Below are 21983 nucleotides of genomic sequence, written 5' to 3'. Positions count from 1 at the left end.
CTGGGCCTAAAAATTTCTTTTTAGAAAATGAACCAATCACAGCACAGAACAAAATTAGGCCTCAAAAAGTTTGTTTACGTTTTTCATTGCAAAAATTGCAGCACTATTTAATGCAATTTTAATGCATTTTTTCGCGTTTAAACCCGATTAAAAAGTTAAAAAACGGGAAATTATCTTATAAATTATAAGAAAATTACAAAAATCAGGATTCGGCAACGGAAATTAATGAATAACGGCTTTAATTAAATTATGAAGTGAACAAAGTGAAGAAAAATATAAAAAAAATAATTACAAAGAAAGAAATTTGCAAGGCCTTGAAGTGAAAGAATAAAAAAAGCCGACACAGCAATTCATTGTTAGACCGTGAAATCTATTAAAAAATACAACGAGCAAAAAAAATATTAAATTGACGCCCTTTAAGTGATTAAAATTATGTTAAGTTGATACAAGGCCAAGTTCCAATTTATCGAGTGTTTTGTGTGATTTATTAGTTTTTTTTTCTCTACAATTTCAATTAATCGGTTATTGACTGATTTCGTAATTAGTATTCATCCCACTAAGATTGATGTAAGTACCGAAATTTTTTATTTGTTTTTATTTTATTTGGGCCTCTTAGCTCGTGATGAGCTATTGAAGCAGCTATGTAAACATTACGACGTTGGAAAAAACATCAGCACTTGTTGATAACACGACAGCACGCTGCATACAGTAATAATAATTTTAGTTCAGCCACAGCAGCGACATGTTATGAACAACATCGCAAAATAAATATTAATAATGACTGTGGAGGAAATATGTTTCGCATGAGATATCGCAGCGTCAGAAATGATGCGAAATGTGAAAAATCAGTTTTTGTGCTTTTGACAGTGCGTTAAGGTTACTTTCTATATATATTTTAGATATAATTCGATAAACTAATGGGCTCGGTAAAAGTCATAGAATTAAGAATTAAATTTGGTTTTTTCTTTTATAAAAATTTTTGGTATATGGATGGATCCTAAATAGACAGATTGTTTGACTTTTGTGCTCTCATTGTCCCGCATTCCTTAATAAATCCAACATCGAAATTTTAATTTTAAAGAATCTTCTTTTGAACAAATCTGAAGATGCACTTGCTTTATGAAAGCCTTTTGGATCTGCACTTGATGCTCATCTTCTTTGAGTTCACCAGATCTTCTCGGATTATTAGTCCTCATTTGCCCACTTCCAGTTACAGCGAGAGTTTCTGCCTGCCTTCTCTTTGGTTACGCGGCTCATTTACGTTTTTTCTTTAGAGGATTCTATTTGCATATAAGCAGAACAAGTTTAACAGGTTTCGTCACGTGAATAGTCAGCTAAACTGACTCAGCTTAATAAATCGCATGATAAAGAAGCGGATGAAAGAACGTTGACTTTATTTTTTCCAGATTTTTTTGTATAAATTGTGCTCTGTTTTTTTTCGGATTTCTCTGTGATAATTCGGATAATTGAAAGCTCTGATGTCGCGTAAATAAATGTATAAACTAAATATTCATTTTGACCGCTTTATCAACTAAATCTGTAAATTTGTCTTGATCTGTTTCCAAGTGTAATTATAATTGCCGTGTTTTTACTAGTTTCAAAAAATTGGCCATAACTTATTCTGACAATCTTATTTATAATTTGTGTCCACATCTTTACCATTTCGTCAATATTCCCAACTCGCATATATCTCGCGTCACGCTTCGAGTTGCGATACACGTTCCTTTCACAATGCACATAGCTATATTTATACACTTTAACCGATGATGGAAAATCAACGTCGAATCAGTTACACTCATAGTTCAGCGGAGTTAAGTCGTGGTCAACACACCGGCCGCTGTTTAAAAACTTTATTAATAGATTTCAATCACGTTCACCTGATTATTTCATTATTTTCCGAAGCATAACAATAGATAACATTTCAATACAATCGGCATAAAAATTACTGAGGGTAATAAAGTTCTCATTCCTAAACAAAAATAAAAATTAGAGATTGGATAAATAGATTCATTAAGTTTGCAATCAATCACTTACCATGTAAGCCGCCGGTTGATATTTATAAAGCTGAAATGAAAACGAAAAGAAAGTAAAGTTTATTTACTATTTTTTGCGCTTCTATTCACATTTCTGTGCTACCTGCAAATATGGTGCTAAAATATTTCGCGAAACCTGCTTTTACAAAGTGGAAGTAAAAAAAAGTAAATGAACGTGAAAGGTTATCCAGTAATGGTAATCAAGTACATTCCGCGAGCATTAAACTTTAAATATAGGTTACTGGAATATTTGCACTATGCAATGCAAGTCACGGGAACATGTTGCGTTTCATTGTCGTAATAGTGCTGAGTTATGACATTGACCATGAAATGAGCGAATGACTCGCAACAGTTACGCGTGAAAAATGAATTAATGTTTTAGAACGATTCTGATTCGTTTTTATTGTTAAGAGTTGTAAATATGACACGAAACGTTGTAGTTTCTGTTGAAATCGAAGCTCTTATCGACTTTCGAAGAACATTAAAGAAAATCAGGCACGTTTTAAATTTTGCTGATTTGGAGTTTTTTCTGTGGATGTACATACGTTCTTTCATGAGAATTTTAGTTTTTTGTATTAGAAAAGAAATATAAAGAACAAAATTCGTTGCAATTTTGATAAAATTATCGAAGCGATAAATTTCATAAAACTAAAATAATAGCAAAATTAAAATTTGGCCTAACTAAAAAAATTAAAGTGAAAATTTTGTTTCCAATAATTAAAGACTTTGTTAAACACTTTGATTTCAGACATCAAGGAGAGAACCTGCAGAGAGTGAAAATTTAATTAAAACTCGTGAAATAAAGTTTAAAATTGATAGTTAAATCTCGTGTTTCTTTCGGGTTGTTTAAAAATTTGGCAAATTTTTTTAAAAAATAAAAAAAATAAGAATTAAAAACAGAAATTAAAAAATAAATAAATTTTAAATAATTCTTATTCTAAATAATTTTAAATATATTTTTTTTTAAATTTATCTTAATATTTTATTATAAAAAATAATTTTAAAAAATTTAATTTTAGCGAAAAATTAAACTTATATGTAATAAAATTTTATATTCACTTACCTGATAAAAAAAACATGCGGAACTTTTAATCACGAACCTTGAAAAATATGAGTTCAATAGCATTAAAAATTTACAGCTTCTTTTACAAGTTAACCTACAATGAAAAAAAATATTAATTAAATTATTTAAAAAAAAAATATTTATTTTTATATAATTATTAACTAATTATTTTTAAATAAATAATTTTTATCAAAAATTGATGCTTTTCGCAAACTTCAAGAAATCGAATAATTTTCTAAACTCTTAACTAAATTTAGATTCATTTTATTGCATTCGATGAAGAATGTTTTTAATTTTATGCAAATTTATTTCTTTCAACAAGTTAGTTTAGGCCATAAACTATCTTAAAATATATTTTTTTGATTGACAGACTGTCTAAAATTATTTTTAAAAAACAAGTTTCTTTTTGCATCAAAAAATCAAAGTTAAGGTCAAAAGGACATTTTTTATATACTTTTTTTAATTTAACCTGAAAAATTAGATTTTGCTTTAAAAAAAAAATGACTTAAAATTAGAAGCTTGACACACCCATCAAAATTTTAAAAACACAAAAATTAAATAATTTACCGGAAGAATTAATTAAAAACAAAATTGTACAAAAACGTGCCAAAAAGAAATTTAAATAAAAAAAAATTAAATGCATTCACGAGCGACTCGACCTTCTTGCGTATGAATAGTTACTTATTATTCATTCTTGATAACATTTGTAACCTCTGTCACTACGGAAAGAACTATCGCTTGTGAAATTGCGTCACTTAAGCGACACTTGTCCATAACTGCATTCCGTATTGCAAAATCAATGTAAAAACAAATATTGACAAAAATTATCAACTTTCTTTTCGTTTGTTTTTTTATGCAACGCGCCTCCAAAAAAAACTTGTGAATTGACATTTTTAATTATCAACTCGATGCAATTGTTTATTTTCATAACAACTTTTACAAAGAACAAATATGGCTTGAACGAGTAAACAAACAAAAGAGACGTCTTTCATCGAAATCGATAAAATGTAGAAATTTTCGTTGTAAAATTGCATCGCCTCCAACGCAAATTTCTTTCTAATTTACGACTTTTGTTGCAATTTTCTTCACAGACTTTTATGAATTTTCATACATTTTAATCGTTTTTTTCCTCGTCATTTTATCATAAAATATTTGTGTAACGTGTCTCGATTTTTTAATTAATAAAAAAAAATATTTTATCAAAATAATACAGATGCAAAACAGATGTTTTCGAATTTTTTCCTTGCTTCAATGATGTGCGAGGAGACAAGCGAGACAAGGTTTTCATTCTTCTTTTTTTTTTATTAAACTGACCCAATTAAAATTTTTCCAGTTTTTCAGTTCCGGAACAACTTTTTGGGAACGAAAAAATTTGCACAGTTGCAAGTTTTTTGTTAAGAAAGTAAAATATTTACAAAGTTATTTCCTTGTGTCGTTTTGCAGTTGAAGAATTTCTCGTACGACGCTCGTTTAAATGAAATTCTCGAAATAGTTCACGCAGTTCATTGTCTTCCCAATCATCGAGCATAATTGAAAATCTACAACAATTTAATTTGTAGGCGCGCGAGTGTGGTCCGAACGTAAAATTAGGACATCGCCAATTTGTGTTTTGATTAGATTCAAGTCGCAATTGGATTAACAAAGCTTGAAATGCGAAACAAAGCAAGAAAACCATAAAAATGAAGTGTTTGTGTTTTACAAGTGGAGCAGCGGTATTAAATGACTCGGTTTAGGAGTTTAGAATTACATTGTTGAAAACTAAGCTAAAAACTGTTGAGTTACTAAAAATGTCAGCGAATTTAAATGTAAAAGCGTATTTTGAGTTTTTTTCAGTTTTTAAAGCTTTTAGGTTTTGAAAGATTTTTCATTAAGAGTTTTTAGGACCTGCAATAAGTTACTTTGAGGAGTAAGAAAATGAAAGCTAAAATTTTTTTAAGGCCCTAACTAGCTTTTACTCTAAACTAAAGAAATTTCAAACAAAAGCTAAGAGCTGAAAACTCTTTTTAGACCTTAAAAAATTTCGAACAAAAGCTAAGAGTTTCTTTTAAAAGCCGAAAATTCTTTTTAGGTCTTAGGAAGTTTTGAACGAAAGCTGAAAACTGATTTTAGGTCTTCATAGCTTTTGACCAAAACTAAGAGATTTTTTCAAAAGCTGAAAACTAGATTTAGACGTCAAGAATTTTCATACAAAATCTAAAAGCTTTTTTCAAAGCTTCTTTAACCAGTTTTAAGCTTTAATTTAAAATTTCTTGACATCTAAAACTAATTTTCAGCTTTTGAAAAAACCTCTTAGTTTTGGTCAAAAGCTTTTTAGGACCTAAAATCAGTTTTCAGCTCTTCGTTCGAAACTTCATAGGACCCAAAAAAAAATATTAGGCTTTTGAAAACTTGTAGTTTTCGTTCGAAATTTTGTGAGTTCTAAAAAGAGTTTTCAACTCCAAGATTTTGTTTGAAAATTTTTCAGCTCTGAAGTTAAAATCTTTTTAGGGCCTGAAAAAATTTCAGCTTTCATTTTCTTACTCCTCAAAGCGCGCCATTTTCAAGATCCTCATAACAGATCAGTTTTTTCCACGAAAACCGGTAAAATTCAAAAAATGTTTACCACCCCGATATCCCGTCACTGCAAACCAAACTGCACATAGTATATTTACAACATTTACAACTCAACTCGCGCATCATATGAAATTACGTCTATCTAACTTGTTGTTGTATGAAAATTACGTTTGTGCTTGATGAAGAACTTAAAAAAAAAGTAACAATAAATAATTTTTTTGTGTGTTTAAAAAAAGAAGAAAAACACACACTCGTCGCTCGAATTGTCGAACACAATTGTCATTCAGTCGTTTGAGAGATGTTCGTTTAAGCAGAAGTAGCTCCAATTAAATTTTTTTTTATCAGAAAAAAAAATTTTTTGTGTGTTATCAAATCGTAATTAATTTGAAAAAAAAAACAAATATTTTTCCCGTAAAAAAAAGGTTTGACTCACACTCGAAAGAATTTCAATGTGACGTGCTCATTACAAATTATTGTTAAAAACATTTAATTTCTGCGGAAATCGTTTAATCAGGTGTCTTATATTAGGTCAGTTTTTACGGTATTTATTGATATGAGTAATGATAATTAAACTATTAAGTTGCGATAAAAGGGCTTAAAATCTATTTTTACTCTTACGCGGTAGATAATTAGCCACGTGAGCGCATTTAAATGGTCGATAACCCAAAACACTTGTTTTTTTTTATTTATTGGTTTTCAAAATTTATTTTAAAAAAAAATTAAAAAATTATAAAATTAAAAAAACACTCAAGTGTTTTTATATCAGCAAATTTTAATAAAAAAAAATTTATCAAAAAAATTTATAAAAAAAATTTATAAAAAAAAATTTTATCAGAAATAAATTCAAATTTTTGACATTTACAAATAATTTTTGAAACACAAAATATTTTCAATAAAATAAATTAATTAAAAAAATAAGCTAAAATTAAAGTAAAAAAAAATAAAAATTTTCAAACAATTAATAAAATTTTAAAAAAATATTAAAAAAATCAAAAATTAAATTAAAAGAAATTTTAAAAAATTATAAAATTGAATTAAATAAAAAGAAATAAGAACAAAAATTTTTAAAAAAATTTATTTAAATTAAATTAAATTAAATTAAAATTATTAAAATTAATTAAAAAATTAAATTAATTTTCCATTAAAAATATTAAAAAAAAATTGCAAAAATTAATAGCAAACATTTTTTTTAAATCGCAAAAAAATGAATCTTAGATTTCTTTATCCATATCTCGCTCAAAATAATCGTTATTGGGCCAATGTTATGACGACAAATCTAATAAAAATAATTGAATTGGATTCTGATAAGATATCACGTTGCGCCCGTAATCAAATCAACCCTTGTTTATGTATACTTTTATATTTTAGGAATTTGTTGTTGACAACCGCTGTGCTTATTCAATCCTAACGAAAAAACAAATCGGAGCTCGTTGCTCACTTTTTTCTTTAGAATTAAGAAAACAGCCACACACGTGACTCATGATGGCTCTAAGTAACAACTTCGTGATATTAGCAGTTATTTTGACACTCACCACACTGCTTGGCAACCATGCAGTGCACTCACAGTTCCTTTGGTCCTCCGACGTGGATGCCACAAATCTAAGTAGTCCTGTGACATTTGACGTGAAAGACATGACAATTCTCGTGCACGAGTCGAAAAGTTTTAATGTTGTGGTAAAGTGAGTTATTTTTGTGTTTTTGTAAATTTAGCTTGGTTTGGATTAATTGAAAATTCTTGAAAAATTTGTTAGAGAGCCATTGGGCAAGACTTACACATTGACATTCGTGGAACAACACGCCGGATTGCTGCACATTGAACCACGAACACTTGAAATTTCGACAAACGCTACCATTAATGTTCTCCTTGTGGGACAAGAGCCTGGAAGTTTAGTTGTGAGTGGCGAATTGACGCCAAATGACACGATTAGGTAACATTTTTTTGGTCGAAGCGTCATCCATGAACGGTGTCGGATAAAATGGGGCATTTTTGACCTTTAGCCTCCCATTCCCCCTACGACGTATTTTTTTACATGACCCCCTATCTCATTCATTGAAAAGAGAATTCTTAAAATCAGCTCAAATTTCAATGAAAACCCGTGGAAAATTTCAAAAAATTTCAATTGAATAAAAAATTTAACCCAGTGGGACAAAATGACCTTTTTTGAGGCCCAAAATATTTTACATGAAGATTTTTCAAAATTTCTTTTTGTTTTTAGTTTTTTTTGCATTGCTAAAAAGTTTTATGTAAAAATTTAACCCAATGGGACAAAATATGTCCCATTGGGTTAAATTTTTTATTGAATTAAATTTTTTTTTAAATTTTTTACGGGTTTCAATTGAAATTTGAACTTTGAAGATTTTGGGTCTTTTTCTCCCATTCCATTTTCCGACTTGGAACAAAAAAAAAACTTTCAAAGTCGAAAATATTCAAAAATTATTCTGATAAATTCAAAAAAAATTTTTGAGCCCCCCTCCCCCTAAACTTTTGACGCCATTAATGAATGACGCCCAAAAAATCGACCGAATTTCATAGAAATTTTTTTCAGTGACGACAATTTGTTTATTCGCATCAAAGTGGCGCATTCAACGTCGATCATCATCATCTCATCAATTATCGGTTGGGTATACTTCGTAGCTTGGTCCGTGTCATTTTACCCCCAAATTGTCATCAACTGCAAGAGAAAAAGTGTCACGGGACTCAGTTTCGACTTTTTAGCCTTAAATTTCATGGGACACACTTTATACGCCATTTTCAACGTTTGTCTCTATTGGGTGCCATTTATCGAGAACCAGTATTTCGAGAGACATCCAAAAGGCTTAAATCCCGTTTTATTGAATGATGTCTTCTTTTCCATCCATGCTTCGATCATCACTTTAGTCACAATCGGTAAAATTTATTTTTCCCAAAAAAAAAAAGAAAAAAATTAAAATATTCGAAATTTAGGTCAATGTTTCATCTACGAGCGCGGCAATCAAAAAGTCTCGTATACAGCTCAAGGCTTCTTGGGCATCTTCAGTATTACGATAGTAGTTACTTGTGTCTTGTCAATCGTGGAAAAGATGGCATGGTTGGATTTTCTGTACACCTTGAGCTATATTAAGCTTGCCATAACTTTGTTGAAATACGTGCCACAAGCAGTACTGAATTACCGTCGGAAAAGCACGCAAGGCTGGAGCATCGGAAATATTTTGCTCGATTTCACCGGTGGCATTCTCAGTATGATGCAGATGATCATGAATGCCTATAATTTCAGTAAGAAGGTTTTTAAAGGCAAATTTTGAAGGTTTTAATGATTTTTTTTTGTACTTACTAGACGATTGGGTGTCAATTTTTGGTGATCCAACGAAGTTTGGTTTGGGATTGTTCTCCGTTGCGTTTGATATTTTGTTTATTGTTCAACATTATGTTCTCTATAGGTGGGTATCTTTCTTATAAAATGACGAATTTGAAGTCCATAGAGTGATTTCGACAGTTAAAAAAATGACAGGTGTCAAAAATTTTTGATGAAATTTGATTTTTTGTAAGATTTTTGCTCGAAAATTAACCAAAATAGGATATTTTATTGAAAATTTTGACAGCTGTCAATTTTTGGCTTTTGACAACCGTCAAAATTTTCATTAAAATTATTTTTTTTACAAATCTAATGAAAAGTTGAGTAACTTTTGATCAAAAATTTACCTTTAAAATAACTTTTTTTTTCAAAATGAAAATTTTATTGAAAATTTTGACATCTGTCAAATTTTAAAAAATTTATAATTTTCAAAATATTTTAAAAATTTCAAATTTAAACAAATTTAAGGAGATTTTGAGTAACTTTTGGTCAAAAGTTTACTTATACAGTCCAATGTTTAGTTCAAAATTAAAATTTTATTAAAAATATTGACAGCTGTCATTATTTTGACTTTTGACAGCTGTCACAATTTTCATTAAAATCTTAATTTTTGACAATTCTAAGGGAATATTGAATAAGTTTTGATGAAAAATTTACCTTTAAACTCAAATTTTTGGTTCAAAATTAAATTTTATTGAAAATTTTGACAGCTGTCAAATTTTGAAAAATGACAAGTGTCAAAATTTTTTATCAATTGTCAAATCTTAGCTGTTTTCAATGAATTTAAGGTCATTTTTGATCAAAATGTAGAATATTTAACTTTAATTTTTATCAAAAATTGAAATTTCATCAAAATTTTGACATCTGTCAACTGTCAAAAAAATATTTTATGGACTTACCAAGTAAAAGGTGACTTTCTATCAATTTTAATCTCGACTAACGAACTTTTCTTCACTTGAAAACCAGAGATGAACCCAAAAAGGTCTCGAAAAATAGCTCGGAAGAAGACGTCAAAACAGTATCGATCATCGTCGCTGACAAATAGTCTTAATTAAAAGACGAATTTATTAGAATATTTTACAATAAAATGCATTTTTTTACCTGTTTCTTGAGTTTTTTTCGTTTTTTTTTTTGTTTTTGAAAAAAAAATTCTTGGCTTCACTTTGTCTCAGAGAGTTTTTCCTAAAACTTGAAATAAAATGTAATTTTTGTCCTTAAATCCGTTTTTTAAATCAAATTTGAGACGAAAAACGTCATTAATTAAATTTTAGTTCAAGTTCGAGGAGAAACAAAGACACGAGACAAAAGCCGCAAAGATTAGAAAGTCACCTGAAACTGCCTTGAGGGAATTTTTTGACGTTTTCTTTCGTTTTTAATGGTTTTTTTCTATTCCAAACAGAGAACCAAGTGGCTATGAGCCCCTTAATGGATCGGAAACGTCCCCGTCAGTATCTGTTCGAACACCCACGTTAATGGAAAGCTACCAGAATCAGGAAGCCGAGTCAGCGCCATCAGCCTAAACCTTGCAAAATGTAAAATTTAAGACTTAAAATAAAAAAAAAATGTTATTTGTAAGAAAAAAAAATGTAAAAGTGATAGTTAAGAAATATATTGTATACGCAAAAAAAAAATTAAAAATTAAGAAAAATATAAAAAAAATATATTTTTTTATAAATTTAATAAAAATTATTGTCATAATTGTAAAAAAAAATTTTTTTTAGTCTCCAAATGCGAAAAAAGGCCTCAAATAACGGTCAAAAATTTCAAATCTCATGGATGTCCCTTAAAAATTTTCCCCCCTTGAACTGCCCTGTGACAAATTTGACGGTAACTTGTTTGTTTTGAGCGTAAAAAAGTAAGAAAAGTCACTGCGTATCAGACAAAAATGCGATAAAAAGTTAATTTTCTGCTGTAATTCCGTTCGTCACGTTACAAAAACATCACCAACGACTTTTTAGCCTCAAAAATAACCAAAAAAATCACAAAAAATGGGACAAACAGGCTCAAATTTCCTCGCAGACGTCCCGGGAATCTTGCCAGACAAATTAGGTACCATAAATACAGAAATCCGCAGCAAGTCAAAGTTGCTCCAAGAACTGAATCAACTCACTTACGAAGATTTTCAAAAGTACATTGACGAAATTAACGATTTGTAAGTAAAAAATTTCAATTTTTAAGAAATTTTTTTTTAAGAATTTTTTCAAGGTCACGTTCCTGCATGTTCATCGACGGCAAACAACTAGTTTTCACGATCAAAAAAGGCACCGAAACGTCGTTCCTGTGGAAGGCCACGGTCCGCATTGCCTGCATAAAATTCAATCCCGCCACAAAACGCATCGAATCTTGCACGATCCTAAATTTGCGACAATTCATTCAGCTTTTCAAGACGTTCCAGGCGCATCTCGAGACAATGATTACGTCGGAGAAGCAGCAACTGAGTCACTCGTTCCACCAAAATCTGCTCGAGAACGCGTGCAGCACAAGCATGAATAGCATAAGTGAGTTTGATGGGTCCGTGGCGGAGGAATGTTGCATCTGTCTCGATCGGAAACCGGATTTAATTTTGCCGTGTTTGCATCTCTTTTGTCAAGTTTGCATCACGCAGTGGAACATGAACAGCAAAACGTGTCCCGTGTGCCAGGAAAAGCTCGAAAGTGCCGAAGATGGGTGGGTTATTTCGGAAATACCGGAGGCGGGAGAAATTTCCAAGGAAATTAGGGATTCGTTGCAGTATATTAGTGATGGGAAGTGAGTTTAAAATTTTTTTTAACGCGGAAAAATTTCAGAAATTTAAAAAATTTTTTTAAAAGTGAACAAAAAAAATAGTTTTGAGTTGAGGAAAAAAAAATTAGGAATTTAAAATTTTTTATTTATTATTTTATTTTTATTTAATTTTTTACTAAATTTTTTATTTTTTATTTAAATGATATTGAAAAACTAATTAAAACAACTTTATTTAATTACAAAAATTAAATTTCAATTCAATTTTTGTTAATAAAATTTAAATTTTCCAAATAAAAAAAAAATTAATTTAATTTAATTCATATTTTTTTTATTTAAAAAAAAAATAAAAAAAAACAGGAACAAAATTTTCAATTTTGACTAAAAAAATTTTTTAAAACATATAAAAATTTAAATTTTTTTTTTTAATTTTTCAAAATTTTGAATATTTTTACAATTTTTTAAAAATAAAAAAAACACATGTTTTGAGTCTTAAAATAATTTTTTAATTAAAATTTAAATTTTCCAAATAATTTTTTTTTTAATTTAATTTTTTTTTATTTTTTATAAATTTTTATTTTTTAAAAAATATTTAAGAAAACATAAAAAATTTGAATGAAAAAAAAAATTTAAATTAAATTTAGTTATTTTCGAACATAAAAATTTATAATTTAATTTTTCTTTAAAAACTATTTCCCAGATAAAAAAAATATGTAAATTAAAAAATGATAATGACACTTCCTAATTTTTTTTTCTTAAAAAACATTTTTTTTGTTCACTTTTGAAAGTTTTGTAAATTTAACATAAAAAATTTCCTTAAATCCCAGAAAATGTGAAATAAAATGAAAAAAAATAACAAAATGTTCAATTTTGAGTAAAAAAATAATTTAAAACAAAAAAAATAAAATTTCAAAATCATTGAAAAATTTAAAATATTTTTTGAATTTTTTAAAAATGAAATAAAATATTTTTTAATTTTAAATAATTTTTTAAAATTTTTAAAAAATTTAAAAAAAAAACAATTTTTAAGAAAAAAACACATTTTTTGAGTTTTTTAATATTTTTTTTTATTAAAATTGAAATTTTTGACTTTTCTTACATTTAATTTCACATTTTCCGCAACTTTCGATAAAAAAAAATTCTAGCGTGTAACTTCCTACTTTTCGACTCTCTTAAATGTGTCGTGTTCCGTTAAATTGAATTATATTTATTGTTATAACGAATGTTTTCCATAAGACTTTATTAAAAAAAAATAATTATAACTGATATTGTGAAATAAAAATTTGCATAATGACAAATTACTCCTTTGTTTCTTCTTTCGCACCGACAACCTCGAAGGTCCAGCCATTCTTGCTGAGTTGCTCGATCAACGTAGTCTTTGCGAAAACAGCAGCTGGCGTAAAAACTCCCGATTCTTTTGGTAATTTTGGTTTTTCTGTCATCAGCATTTTCGCACAAAGCACCAAGGCGACGCACGTGGCTCCGTATCCGATATTTTCCGCCTTTACGCGAACATAAATGTCCTTATCGGGCTTCGTAGTGTATTCGTCGATGCCTTCTGCGAGCTTTTCGGTCCATCCTTGACCTTTGAAGTGCATGACAAAGTGACACTTGTTGATGTCTTCTTCAGCTAAATCTTCTTTTGAGACAGTTCCGAAGGAGAAGAAGCCGGGATAGGTCAGGAGAAGGTAACGACCGAAGCTGAAACGTGTCAAGAGGCCGATTAAAATACCGAAAGCCATCATTGCGAAGGCACCGAGCATCGAAGGCATCGTTACATAGGACTTTATTTGGACTGGGCGTTTCTTTTCGGTTTCATAACTGTGGAAAAAATGAAAAAAAAAATTTAATCAATAAAATTTGATTTTTTTTATCAAAAAAATTTGAAAATTTTAATTTTTATAAAAAAAATTATTTTTTATCAAAATTTTTTATCAAAATTTTAATTTTTATAAAAAAAAAATATTTTTTATCAAAATTTGAATTTTTATAAAAAAAAATTATTTTTTTATCAAAATTTGAATTTTTATAAAAATTATTTTTTATCAAAATTTGAATTTTTATAAAAATTATTTTTTATCAAAATTTTTTTTTAATTTTTTTTTTTTTTTTTTTTTTTTTTTTTTTGATAAAAGGAAGAAGAATTTTTACTTACAAATATCTTTGAGAACGATAAATGACCGACTTATCAGCTCCCAAGAAAGGTAAACACCATTTATTGACAAGATCTGACTTATGAAGGATTCCTCTGTCTTTCAAAACGGGCTCAAATTTCGGTAATTTAGTTGGATACAATTTTTTTCTCAACGGAGCAAGTTCACTCCAATGAGTAACGCCATGCACCAAAGATGCCCAGGTGCCATAATGAACCGTCGGGCCTTTAGCTCCCTTCGTGATCGGTTGGAAATATTGCTCCACAGAGTTCACGGTACCTTCAAAGTGCCTCTCCAAGTAGACAACTCCCATATCGGCGGGAACCGAATCAAATCCGCAAGCCGAGACAATAAAACTTCCCTTTTCCTTCGCCTTTTCATTATATTCCAAGGCCATGCGTTCCATCCATTGCGGTTCCCCCGTGACATCGACTTGATGTGTACCTGCTTCAATACATGCCTTCACTACAGGCTCTCCATACAAGCGATACGGACCAACGCAGTTAATCAAAACCTTGCATTTACTCGCCATGGCTTTCAACGATTCATCATCGTCTAATTTCGCAATGAAAATGGGCGTCTTCGAAAGATCCGTTTCACATTTTTTTCCTACTTCAGCGAGAACTTTTTCGAGTTTTTCCTGACTACGACCCGCAATGCCCCATTTAAAGTCCTTGAGAAGGTCAACGGCTTTCAAAACGGTATTTTTACCCGTGAAGCCAGTAGCTCCGAAAATTATTACGTCAACTTCACGTTCAGACATTGTGAATTTTAAAAAGCTACGAATTGACAAAAATATTTGAGCAAAGTATTAGAAGAGTTTGTGTTAACAATTAAAAACCAGTTTTTATCTTCTATTTGGACTGATAAGTAAATAATCAAAAAAAAAATGTTAAAAAAATGCAACAATGTGACTCAACTTCAAAATTAAGTCAACTACAAATCCCACACGGAGAATAGTCTCCCATATATGGCAAAGAAATGTACTTATTGTGTGGTAAATTCATAAATGTGTGGACCGGCAAACACAAGCCGGCGCATTACGAATAATTAAACATGCGAAACTTCAAGAAATTGGAGATTACGTCATTTAGTCACTGATCCGAATTAATCAGATTCAGAGAGAGAGTTCTATTCGCGAAAAAAAAAACGACTTAATCACTTCTGCTCACGAAAATTGTTTATCGATTTCTATTTTTAGACTTTTATTGCTGTTTTTTATTATTTCCAGTTTTTCTTTTGGATCTATTTACTAATAAAAATTTACTTTGACCGGAAACAGAGTTATCGTTAAATGCAGTCAATTAAAACAAAAAATAAACTTCAAAAGAAATTGTTAATGTTTACCTTCTGTTAGCGAATTATGGTTTGAAAGCAAATGTTAATCACAACTTTACACGTCAAGAGACAAAAGTCGACTGAATTAATGATGAAGAGAGAAGTTGCGTTGTTATGTTTTTCTTTCGTGTTTTGTTTGCCGGTCATGAGTAAATACTCATACGTGTCTCTTGCCGGTTCTTGCGAAATTAACAAGCGAGAATATTATTTTTTAATAGCTTTTGTGATTTTTGATGATCATGAGTTTTGCAATGTCAAGGTCCAAAGTTTTAAGTGCTAACCAGAAGTTCAAATGTTCAGTTAGAGAAGTAACTTTTAAAATTTTAAGTTTTATGAGATAAAACTATATAAGTTGTAGAATTTTTCTTTGGCTCCATTTTATATCTACAGAGCATTTGAAGGTCTTTAAGGCTCTCAAAAAATCTAACGGTTTTTTATTAAATGAAATTTTGAATTTTTCCTCTCTCTCTTGATAAGGAGTTTCCATACTCTCATATCAGTCTGTCATTGCATATGAGGGAGTTCAGGTATTTGAAATGTTTGAAGCTCGGAATCTACTGATAACAGTAAAAGTTGTTAAAATTTATACAAAGTAAAATAACAAAAAGGCTTATAGCTTAAAACGTTTTGTTGTTTAAACTTAAAAAATCTGTTTTTTTTTTAATTTATGAAATATTTTCTAATTTTTTTCCGCTGTTGGAAGTAACCGCACTAAATGCTTCTAATGCCGTTTCTGTTACAGTTTTATTTTTGTTGGACAAAAATAACCGCAATTCTGGCATTTCTTCTAATAATGACTCTCGCAGATTCATTTGATTTTCAACCTCTATAAAAAATAATACCTAAATTACGGAAAATGCTTAAAAAATTTATTTGCAATTTTAATTTTTTCCAACATTTTTTTATCGAAGCATTCTAACTATGCACAAGAGATGTAAAGGCTCGTTGATTTCAATTGACGATGAACCAGCAATTTCCGCCAAGTATTCCATGATTAAAGGTATTATTTTTAGGTTTTTACTCGCTGAATCCGTCATTATAGCATTTATACGATTCCATATATCGATGACATTAACGTTTCCAGCAACAGATAAACGTTTTTTAACCAAAAAATATTTAGCAATATTTTCTCGATTTTCTTTTGCCATCGAAATTGGACGGGCGCAATATTGTTCGCCATTCGAAAAAACGAAAACCAACGACATCCACTCTCCTTCTATTCCGCGTCGCGTTGTTGTGTCATAACTTGCTGTGATTTTAATTTCTGGACCTGCTTCCACAATGGCTTTGACATAATGGCTAACTGGACTTTGAACATTTTTTAAACAAGATAAAAGCTAAAGATTTAGCTAAAAATTCTATCTGAGCCATTTGAGTTCATTTAAAATAACTTGTGAAAACCGTGCAAAGGTTAAATGCCGCTCTCATCATTTTTGTCATTATTTTTTTCATGGCATCTTTTACATAGGCATTTTAATGTCAGAAGTTAGGTGGTGAGAGATATATGATTCTTCAGTGCATATCACTTTGAAGTTATTTTCATACTAAATTTTCTTTCATTGTGCTTTTTTCAATATTTTGTAACATCGCCTGACTTTCCCATTTTTTTTTGTGTGCATATTCTCTTGCATCTTTCCTTTTTGGATGAATTCGAATCAATATCGTCTTACAATATCGAAGAAAAGTTGCTGGTCTTATATATCGGCTTACTTATAGTGGTATTGAAATGGTTAGACCTTCATGTTCTTCTTTAACTACATGTTGCGGCAGTAATAGATACTCCTGTAAGAATCCAATAAGAATTAATTAAGATACCATAGTCTTTCTTCATTTATATATAATTTAGCTTCCTTAATATTTTTGCTCTATAGTTTCCTAAAAGTTTAAATTAACTCAATTAAAAATAAATAATTAAAAAAAATCAACTTACCTTTAACAAAAATAAAATTAGAAACTCCTCTTTCAAACATTTCCTGAGTAATACCCGAGTAACAAACATCCATTAACTTGCAAACCCTCATTAGTATGAGCTGTCACTTTTTGTTGGAAGGAAGCAAACAATCACATATAGATAGTTAATATTTAAAAAAAAAATCAAAAATATTGTAAAAAATAGTAAAATAGTGATAAAATGGCTGCGGAAATTAAGCCAGTCAGTCCCAGAAGCAACGAAAATCGCTTTAACAGTACGAAAAAACCAGAATTACTTAGCAAATTAGATGGGTGTAATGATGATGTGAGTAAATTTCTTTTTTTTTTTCCACAGTCACATACCCATACACAACACACACAAACGCACTTTGTTGACTTTTTTAATTGAGAAAAAAGACGAAAAAAAAATCGAAAAAATATTCTTCTACACAAAGCAATGATAACGATAACGTTTTAGCACCCAATCAATTATTATCTTTTTTTTATGCTTTCATTGCGTCTCTTGATAACACTCTTCTTTGTGTCTTTTTGTGTTGTTTTTTGTGTGTGTGCTGCGATATGAATCACTCACTTTGTTCGCAGTGTATAAAGCGATTAAAGCTGTTATGTACTTACTTGTCTGTTTTTATTTAATTAGGTAAATGGTGCGATCCTGATTCCGGGCGAAGATGCTGTCATATCAGTGTGTGATGATAAGTAAGTTGTCCTTGAGTTGATTGAAATTGTTCGAAATTTATTTTTTTTTTGCTTTTCAGAACAATTCGCGTATTACTGCGACGCGATTCCGGTCAATATTGGCCCAGCATTTGTCAATATATGCCTTCGGGTTGCACTTCGCTGGATTTTACGCCGGAAACGCGACAATTGTTCATTGGCCAGGAAAATGGCACCGTTTCACAATTCACACTATCGGCAGATTGCAATCAATTGACACCACAACGCGAATACATAGCGCATCAAGCGCGCGTCACAAATGTTCTCTTTGCCAAGCATTCTGGTTGGATCCTTTCAGCAAGTCGTGACAAGACTTTTTGTTATCACAGCACAGAAACTGGGCATCGTATTGGCGGCTATACCTTCGAGGCGTGGTGTTGCGGCTTGCAATATGACTCGTTGTCGAAACACGCCTTCGTCGGGGACCAAGCCGGGCAAATTACGATGCTGAAACTCGAGACAAATGGCTGTACCTTGGTGACGATACTAAAAGGTCATACGGGGTCTGTTCGGGATCTCTTTTGGGCAGCAGGTCCGCAACTTCTTTTCAGTGGCAGTTTTGATCAGTCGGTTATTGTGTGGGATATTGGAGGTAGACGAGGAACTGCTTATGAGTTGCAAGGACATAATAACAAGGTGACAGCGTTGCAATATGCCCCAAATACGCAACAACTCATTTCGGGAGGCGAAGATAGTGTCTTGGTCTTTTGGGAGATGAATGCGATGCGAAAAGCGGCACCTGAGTGGGTTGATAGTGATGTGTGTCAGACGTGTACGCGTCCCTTCTTCTGGAATCTAAAAGCAATGATGGATCAGCGACAATTCGGGATACGACAACATCATTGTCGGTATTGTGGAAAGGCGGTGTGCGATAAATGCTCGACAAATCGCATCAATATTCCGATTATGGGATTCGAGTTTGATGTGCGCGTGTGTACGGGATGCTTTGCTGATTTGCAGAAACAAGAGTAAGTAAAAAATTTTTTTATAAGCCGAAGATTGAAAAACTTTTCAATTTCAAAAACTAACTTTTTAGATTTTGAATGAAAATTTTAGCTCTTAGAATAAAAATTTTGGTTTTCAAAAACTAAGAAAAATGAAAGGTCATTTTAAAAGTTGAGAACAAAGAACTGAAATCAAGAACTGAAAAGTTTCAAAAACTAAAAAGTTCATTTTTGAAAGCTAAGAAATTCATTTCAAGAGCTGAAAAGTTTTAAAAACTAAAAATTTTATTTTAAGAGCTAAAAATTTTATTTTGAAAAGTTTCAAAAACTAAAAATTTTATTTTGAGAGCTAAAAATTTCATTTCGAAAGCTGAAAAGTTTCAAAAACTAAAAATTTTATTTTGAGAGCTAAGAAATTCATTTCAAGAGCTGAAAAGTTTCAAAAACTAAAAAATTCATTTTTAAAGCTAAGAAATTCATTTCAAGAGCTGAAAAATTTCAAAAACTAAAAATTTTATTTTAAGAGCTAAAAATTTCATTTTGAGAGCTAAGAAATTCATTTTTATTTTGAAAGCTGAAAATTTCATTTGAAGAGCTTTTAAGAGCTGAAAAGTTTCAAAAACTAAAAAGTTCATTTTTTAAGCTAAAAATTTCATATCAAGAGCAAAAAAAATTCAAAAGCTACAAATTTTATTTTAAAAACTAAAAATTTTTTAAAACGAAAGAATTTTCATTTTAAACTTTGGTTAAGACAAAAACGTCAAATATTTGAACAAATGTTTTTTTTTGTTTGTGCAAAATTTCATATCAAAATATTTAAATTTATTAAAATTTAATTGAAAACATTTTCAATCATTTTTAACCTTACCAAAAAAAAATTTCAAAATTCCTCTAACAAAATTTAATTTTCTCCACAGACGACCATCACTGGCTTCATTTTACGACGCAAAACACTCGATCGTATCGATGGACATGGATGTCGAGCGAAAACGTCTCTTGACCGTTGGACAAGATCGAGTCATCAAAATTTGGGATCTTTCTTCAATTTGGCCTTAATTTACTAACGACAACAACTCACACACAACTCTACTAAATGAAAAAAAAAATAAACAACTGAAATCTACGTAATCACAAAGAAAAATATTTGTGCTATAAACATTCTCTTTATATATTATTATTATTAAAAATTTAACTATTATTACTATATTATTATCATTTTCCAGAATTCTATAAGATTTTGTGACAAATCTTTTATCGTTACTATACTTTATTGACCTGAGGAATCAGAAATTGTGTAACTGAAATGAATTTATGTGAAAGGAACATATAAAAAAAAGAAAAAAAATATCAAGCTGGTTGCTTTCTTATATTAAAAAATTTAAAGAAAAATTAACTGAATTTAACAAAAAAAAAACGTAATGAATTTGTATACATATTTGAACAAATCAGAAAACTAAAAGTGAAATAAAATGAAATATATATAAAAAATTGAAAATTTTTGAATATTAATGGGAACTTTAGTGAAAAAGTCTTTCAAAAAAAATTTTTTAATTTTTTTTTTAAATTCTGAATTTTTGAAATTTTTTCTTCGAAATTCAAAATTATAAGCAAATTTGGATGATTTTTATTAAAAATGTTGTTTTGTAAAAATGGCCCAATTTTTTGGCTAAAGTTGGCTAAAATTATAAAATTTTTCAGCGGAAAAACACAAAAAATAATTTTAATATATTAAAAGCTTTTATGTTTTTGGACGAAAAAAAATTTTGAATTTCGTGAAAAATAATAATTTTGGATCAATTTTGGGATTGAAAAGCAGAAAAAAATATTCGACAATTATTATTTTTGATAAAAATTATTTTTGAACAATTTTTTTTTTTTAATTTTAAGGCTTAATTTAATTTAAAAGTTGAATTTTTATCAATAATATTAATTATTAAATTTTTTTTTCATGCTTTTTAATCCCAAAATTGATCCAAATTTATTATTTTTCACGAAGTTCAGCCATTTTTTAATTCAAAATTTTTTTTTGTCCAAAACATAAAAGCTTTTAATATATTAAAATTATTTTTTGTGTTTTTCCTCTGAAAAATTTTAAAATTTTAGCCAACTTTAGCCAAAAAATTGCACCATTTCTATCTTAATTTCTACTTTTTTAACGAAATTCAACTATTTTTAATATAAAATCAATTTTTGTTTGAAATATTTTTAAAAAATTAAGTTTTATCAGAAATTTTAACATTTTTAACTAACAAAATCCATCTTCTGACTGAAAATCTTCAAATTTTTGCAAAACTACGCCTCTTTATTAAATCTCAAAACTTCTATTCTTCAACATTTCCTTTGAACGGATCCTCATAATTCTCAATTGTCAGCGATTTATTGCGTCTTAACTTCACGATTAGCCCATCTTGCTCTTCTTTTGGCTTAGCTGACAGAATTTCGACTCTTTGAATCACCAAATGCTCCGGATTTTGGTGACTTAAGCCCTTAATGACGTCAATTTCGTCTCCGATATCCACTCGAGCGCTCTTTTTATCAACTTTTTGACCGTTTACCCGGATTCTTGAATCGTAAAAAAGAGCTTCGACTTTGCTAAAATAAAAATTTAATTTAAAAAAAATTGAATTTCATAAGAAGAAAACTTACTTTCGGGCTAATCCAAGTCCAGATTTAATAATTAAATCCAATCGCATCGAATTAACGACAACTTTCATGGTTTTCGAGTGTTTATCTTGGACTAAATCTTCTTCTTCTTCCTCGTCGCTCTATAAAAAAAAATAAAAAATTAAATTTTTTGATAATTTTTAAGTTTAAAGCTTACCTCGTCATCACTACTGTCATCTCTTCGTGGCTTTTTATGACTAGATTTTTTATTTCTCACAAATTGAGTCTGCAATTGAGAATTTATCCCGGTTATCGGTCTTTTTTCCGTAAAATTAGTTGCTAAAATTGACGCATTTCTACAAATTTGTTGCCGAGAACAGGTCTCAATGTGGATTAAGGCAGGTCTAAGTAGCTTCGAAGCACGATTAATTAATCGAATTATCGTCATTTTCTATTTTAATTTAATTTTTCTTATTAGAAGACTTGATTTTTTGACTTTGAAAAAAAAATCTTATCAGAATTGTTTATAAACATGGGCGAAATTTTACAAAGTGAGCCTCATGTCAAAAAATTTAAAAAAATTTTTGAATGATTTT

The 21983-nt window shown here is 29.5% G+C and overlaps 5 protein-coding genes across 9 annotated transcripts; 3 read left to right on the top strand and 2 right to left on the bottom strand.

Moving 5' to 3' along the window:
* Positions 1-151: 151 nt before the first annotated feature.
* On the top strand, positions 152-10627 carry LOC134834504 (cystinosin homolog). 4 transcript variants are annotated; one of them, XM_063849210.1, is made up of 7 exons: positions 152-567; positions 7018-7328; positions 7401-7577; positions 8196-8536; positions 8594-8902; positions 8964-9066; positions 10381-10627. In XM_063849210.1, exons 2-7 carry the CDS (start codon positions 7129-7131, stop codon positions 10499-10501), a joined length of 1251 nt encoding a protein of 416 aa, XP_063705280.1. In that variant the 5' UTR covers positions 152-567; positions 7018-7128; the 3' UTR covers positions 10502-10627. The 4 variants fall into 4 exon arrangements, with proteins under 4 accessions (XP_063705280.1, XP_063705279.1, XP_063705282.1 ...); XM_063849209.1 differs by lacking the exon at positions 152-567 and adding an exon at positions 1788-1951 and having other exon boundaries at positions 10381-10626; XM_063849212.1 differs by lacking the exons at positions 152-567; positions 10381-10627 and adding exons at positions 1788-1951; positions 9948-10085.
* A 208-nt stretch (positions 10628-10835) lies between these two features.
* LOC134834252 (RING finger protein 141-like) lies at positions 10836-12959 on the top strand. 2 transcript variants are annotated; one of them, XM_063848840.1, is made up of 3 exons: positions 10836-11133; positions 11187-11729; positions 12848-12959. In XM_063848840.1, exons 1-3 carry the CDS (start codon positions 10970-10972, stop codon positions 12852-12854), a joined length of 714 nt encoding a protein of 237 aa, XP_063704910.1. In that variant the 5' UTR covers positions 10836-10969; the 3' UTR covers positions 12855-12959. The 2 variants fall into 2 exon arrangements, with proteins under 2 accessions (XP_063704910.1, XP_063704911.1); XM_063848841.1 differs by having other exon boundaries at positions 11187-11648; positions 12848-12957.
* LOC134834251 (saccharopine dehydrogenase-like oxidoreductase) lies at positions 12926-15265 on the bottom strand. Its single transcript, XM_063848839.1, has 3 exons — positions 15203-15265; positions 13858-14634; positions 12926-13523 (listed from the first exon to the last, which is right to left on the bottom strand). The coding sequence occupies exons 2-3, from the start codon at positions 14616-14618 to the stop codon at positions 13001-13003; spliced, it is 1284 nt and encodes a 427-aa protein (XP_063704909.1). The 5' UTR covers positions 14619-14634; positions 15203-15265; the 3' UTR covers positions 12926-13000.
* Positions 15266-17235: 1970 nt separating this feature from the next.
* On the top strand, positions 17236-20226 carry LOC134833057 (WD repeat and FYVE domain-containing protein 2). Its single transcript, XM_063847226.1, has 4 exons — positions 17236-17429; positions 17763-17821; positions 17881-18807; positions 19701-20226. The coding sequence occupies exons 1-4, from the start codon at positions 17325-17327 to the stop codon at positions 19837-19839; spliced, it is 1230 nt and encodes a 409-aa protein (XP_063703296.1). The 5' UTR covers positions 17236-17324; the 3' UTR covers positions 19840-20226.
* Positions 20227-20883: 657 nt separating this feature from the next.
* LOC134834807 (mitochondrial transcription rescue factor 1) lies at positions 20884-21892 on the bottom strand. The gene is made up of 3 exons (XM_063849590.1): positions 21605-21892; positions 21430-21548; positions 20884-21375 (listed from the first exon to the last, which is right to left on the bottom strand). Exons 1-3 carry the CDS (start codon positions 21833-21835, stop codon positions 21105-21107), a joined length of 621 nt encoding a protein of 206 aa, XP_063705660.1. The 5' UTR covers positions 21836-21892; the 3' UTR covers positions 20884-21104.
* Between the last annotated feature and the right edge of the window lie 91 nt (positions 21893-21983).

This window comes from Culicoides brevitarsis, chromosome 3 (genome assembly GCF_036172545.1).
Source record: "Culicoides brevitarsis isolate CSIRO-B50_1 chromosome 3, AGI_CSIRO_Cbre_v1, whole genome shotgun sequence".
In the NCBI taxonomy this organism is placed as follows: domain Eukaryota; kingdom Metazoa; phylum Arthropoda; class Insecta; order Diptera; family Ceratopogonidae; genus Culicoides; species Culicoides brevitarsis.
The sequence above is the reverse complement of the archived record's forward strand: the minus strand, read 5'-3'. Positions and strand labels throughout refer to the sequence as shown.

Coding starts and splice junctions, on each gene's coding strand:
- LOC134834504 (XM_063849210.1), top strand. CDS start 7,129: ATGATGGCTCTAAGTAACAACTTCGTGATATTAGCAGTTATTTTGACA. Junction 7,329..7,400: donor AGTTTTAATGTTGTGGTAAA/GTGAGTTATTTT, acceptor AAAATTTGTTAG/AGAGCCATTGGGCAAGACTT. Junction 8,903..8,963: donor CATGAATGCCTATAATTTCA/GTAAGAAGGTTT, acceptor TGTACTTACTAG/ACGATTGGGTGTCAATTTTT.
- LOC134834252 (XM_063848840.1), top strand. CDS start 10,970: ATGGGACAAACAGGCTCAAATTTCCTCGCAGACGTCCCGGGAATCTTG. Junction 11,134..11,186: donor ATTGACGAAATTAACGATTT/GTAAGTAAAAAA, acceptor AATTTTTTCAAG/GTCACGTTCCTGCATGTTCA.
- LOC134834251 (XM_063848839.1), bottom strand. CDS start 14,618: ATGTCTGAACGTGAAGTTGACGTAATAATTTTCGGAGCTACTGGCTTC. Junction 13,524..13,857: donor TATCGTTCTCAAAGATATTT/GTAAGTAAAAAT, acceptor TTTTTTCCACAG/TTATGAAACCGAAAAGAAAC.
- LOC134833057 (XM_063847226.1), top strand. CDS start 17,325: ATGGCTGCGGAAATTAAGCCAGTCAGTCCCAGAAGCAACGAAAATCGC. Junction 17,430..17,762: donor TAGATGGGTGTAATGATGAT/GTGAGTAAATTT, acceptor TTATTTAATTAG/GTAAATGGTGCGATCCTGAT. Junction 17,822..17,880: donor ATATCAGTGTGTGATGATAA/GTAAGTTGTCCT, acceptor TTTGCTTTTCAG/AACAATTCGCGTATTACTGC.
- LOC134834807 (XM_063849590.1), bottom strand. CDS start 21,835: ATGACGATAATTCGATTAATTAATCGTGCTTCGAAGCTACTTAGACCT. Junction 21,549..21,604: donor ATGACAGTAGTGATGACGAG/GTAAGCTTTAAA, acceptor TTTTTTTTATAG/AGCGACGAGGAAGAAGAAGA. Junction 21,376..21,429: donor GGACTTGGATTAGCCCGAAA/GTAAGTTTTCTT, acceptor TTTTTATTTTAG/CAAAGTCGAAGCTCTTTTTT.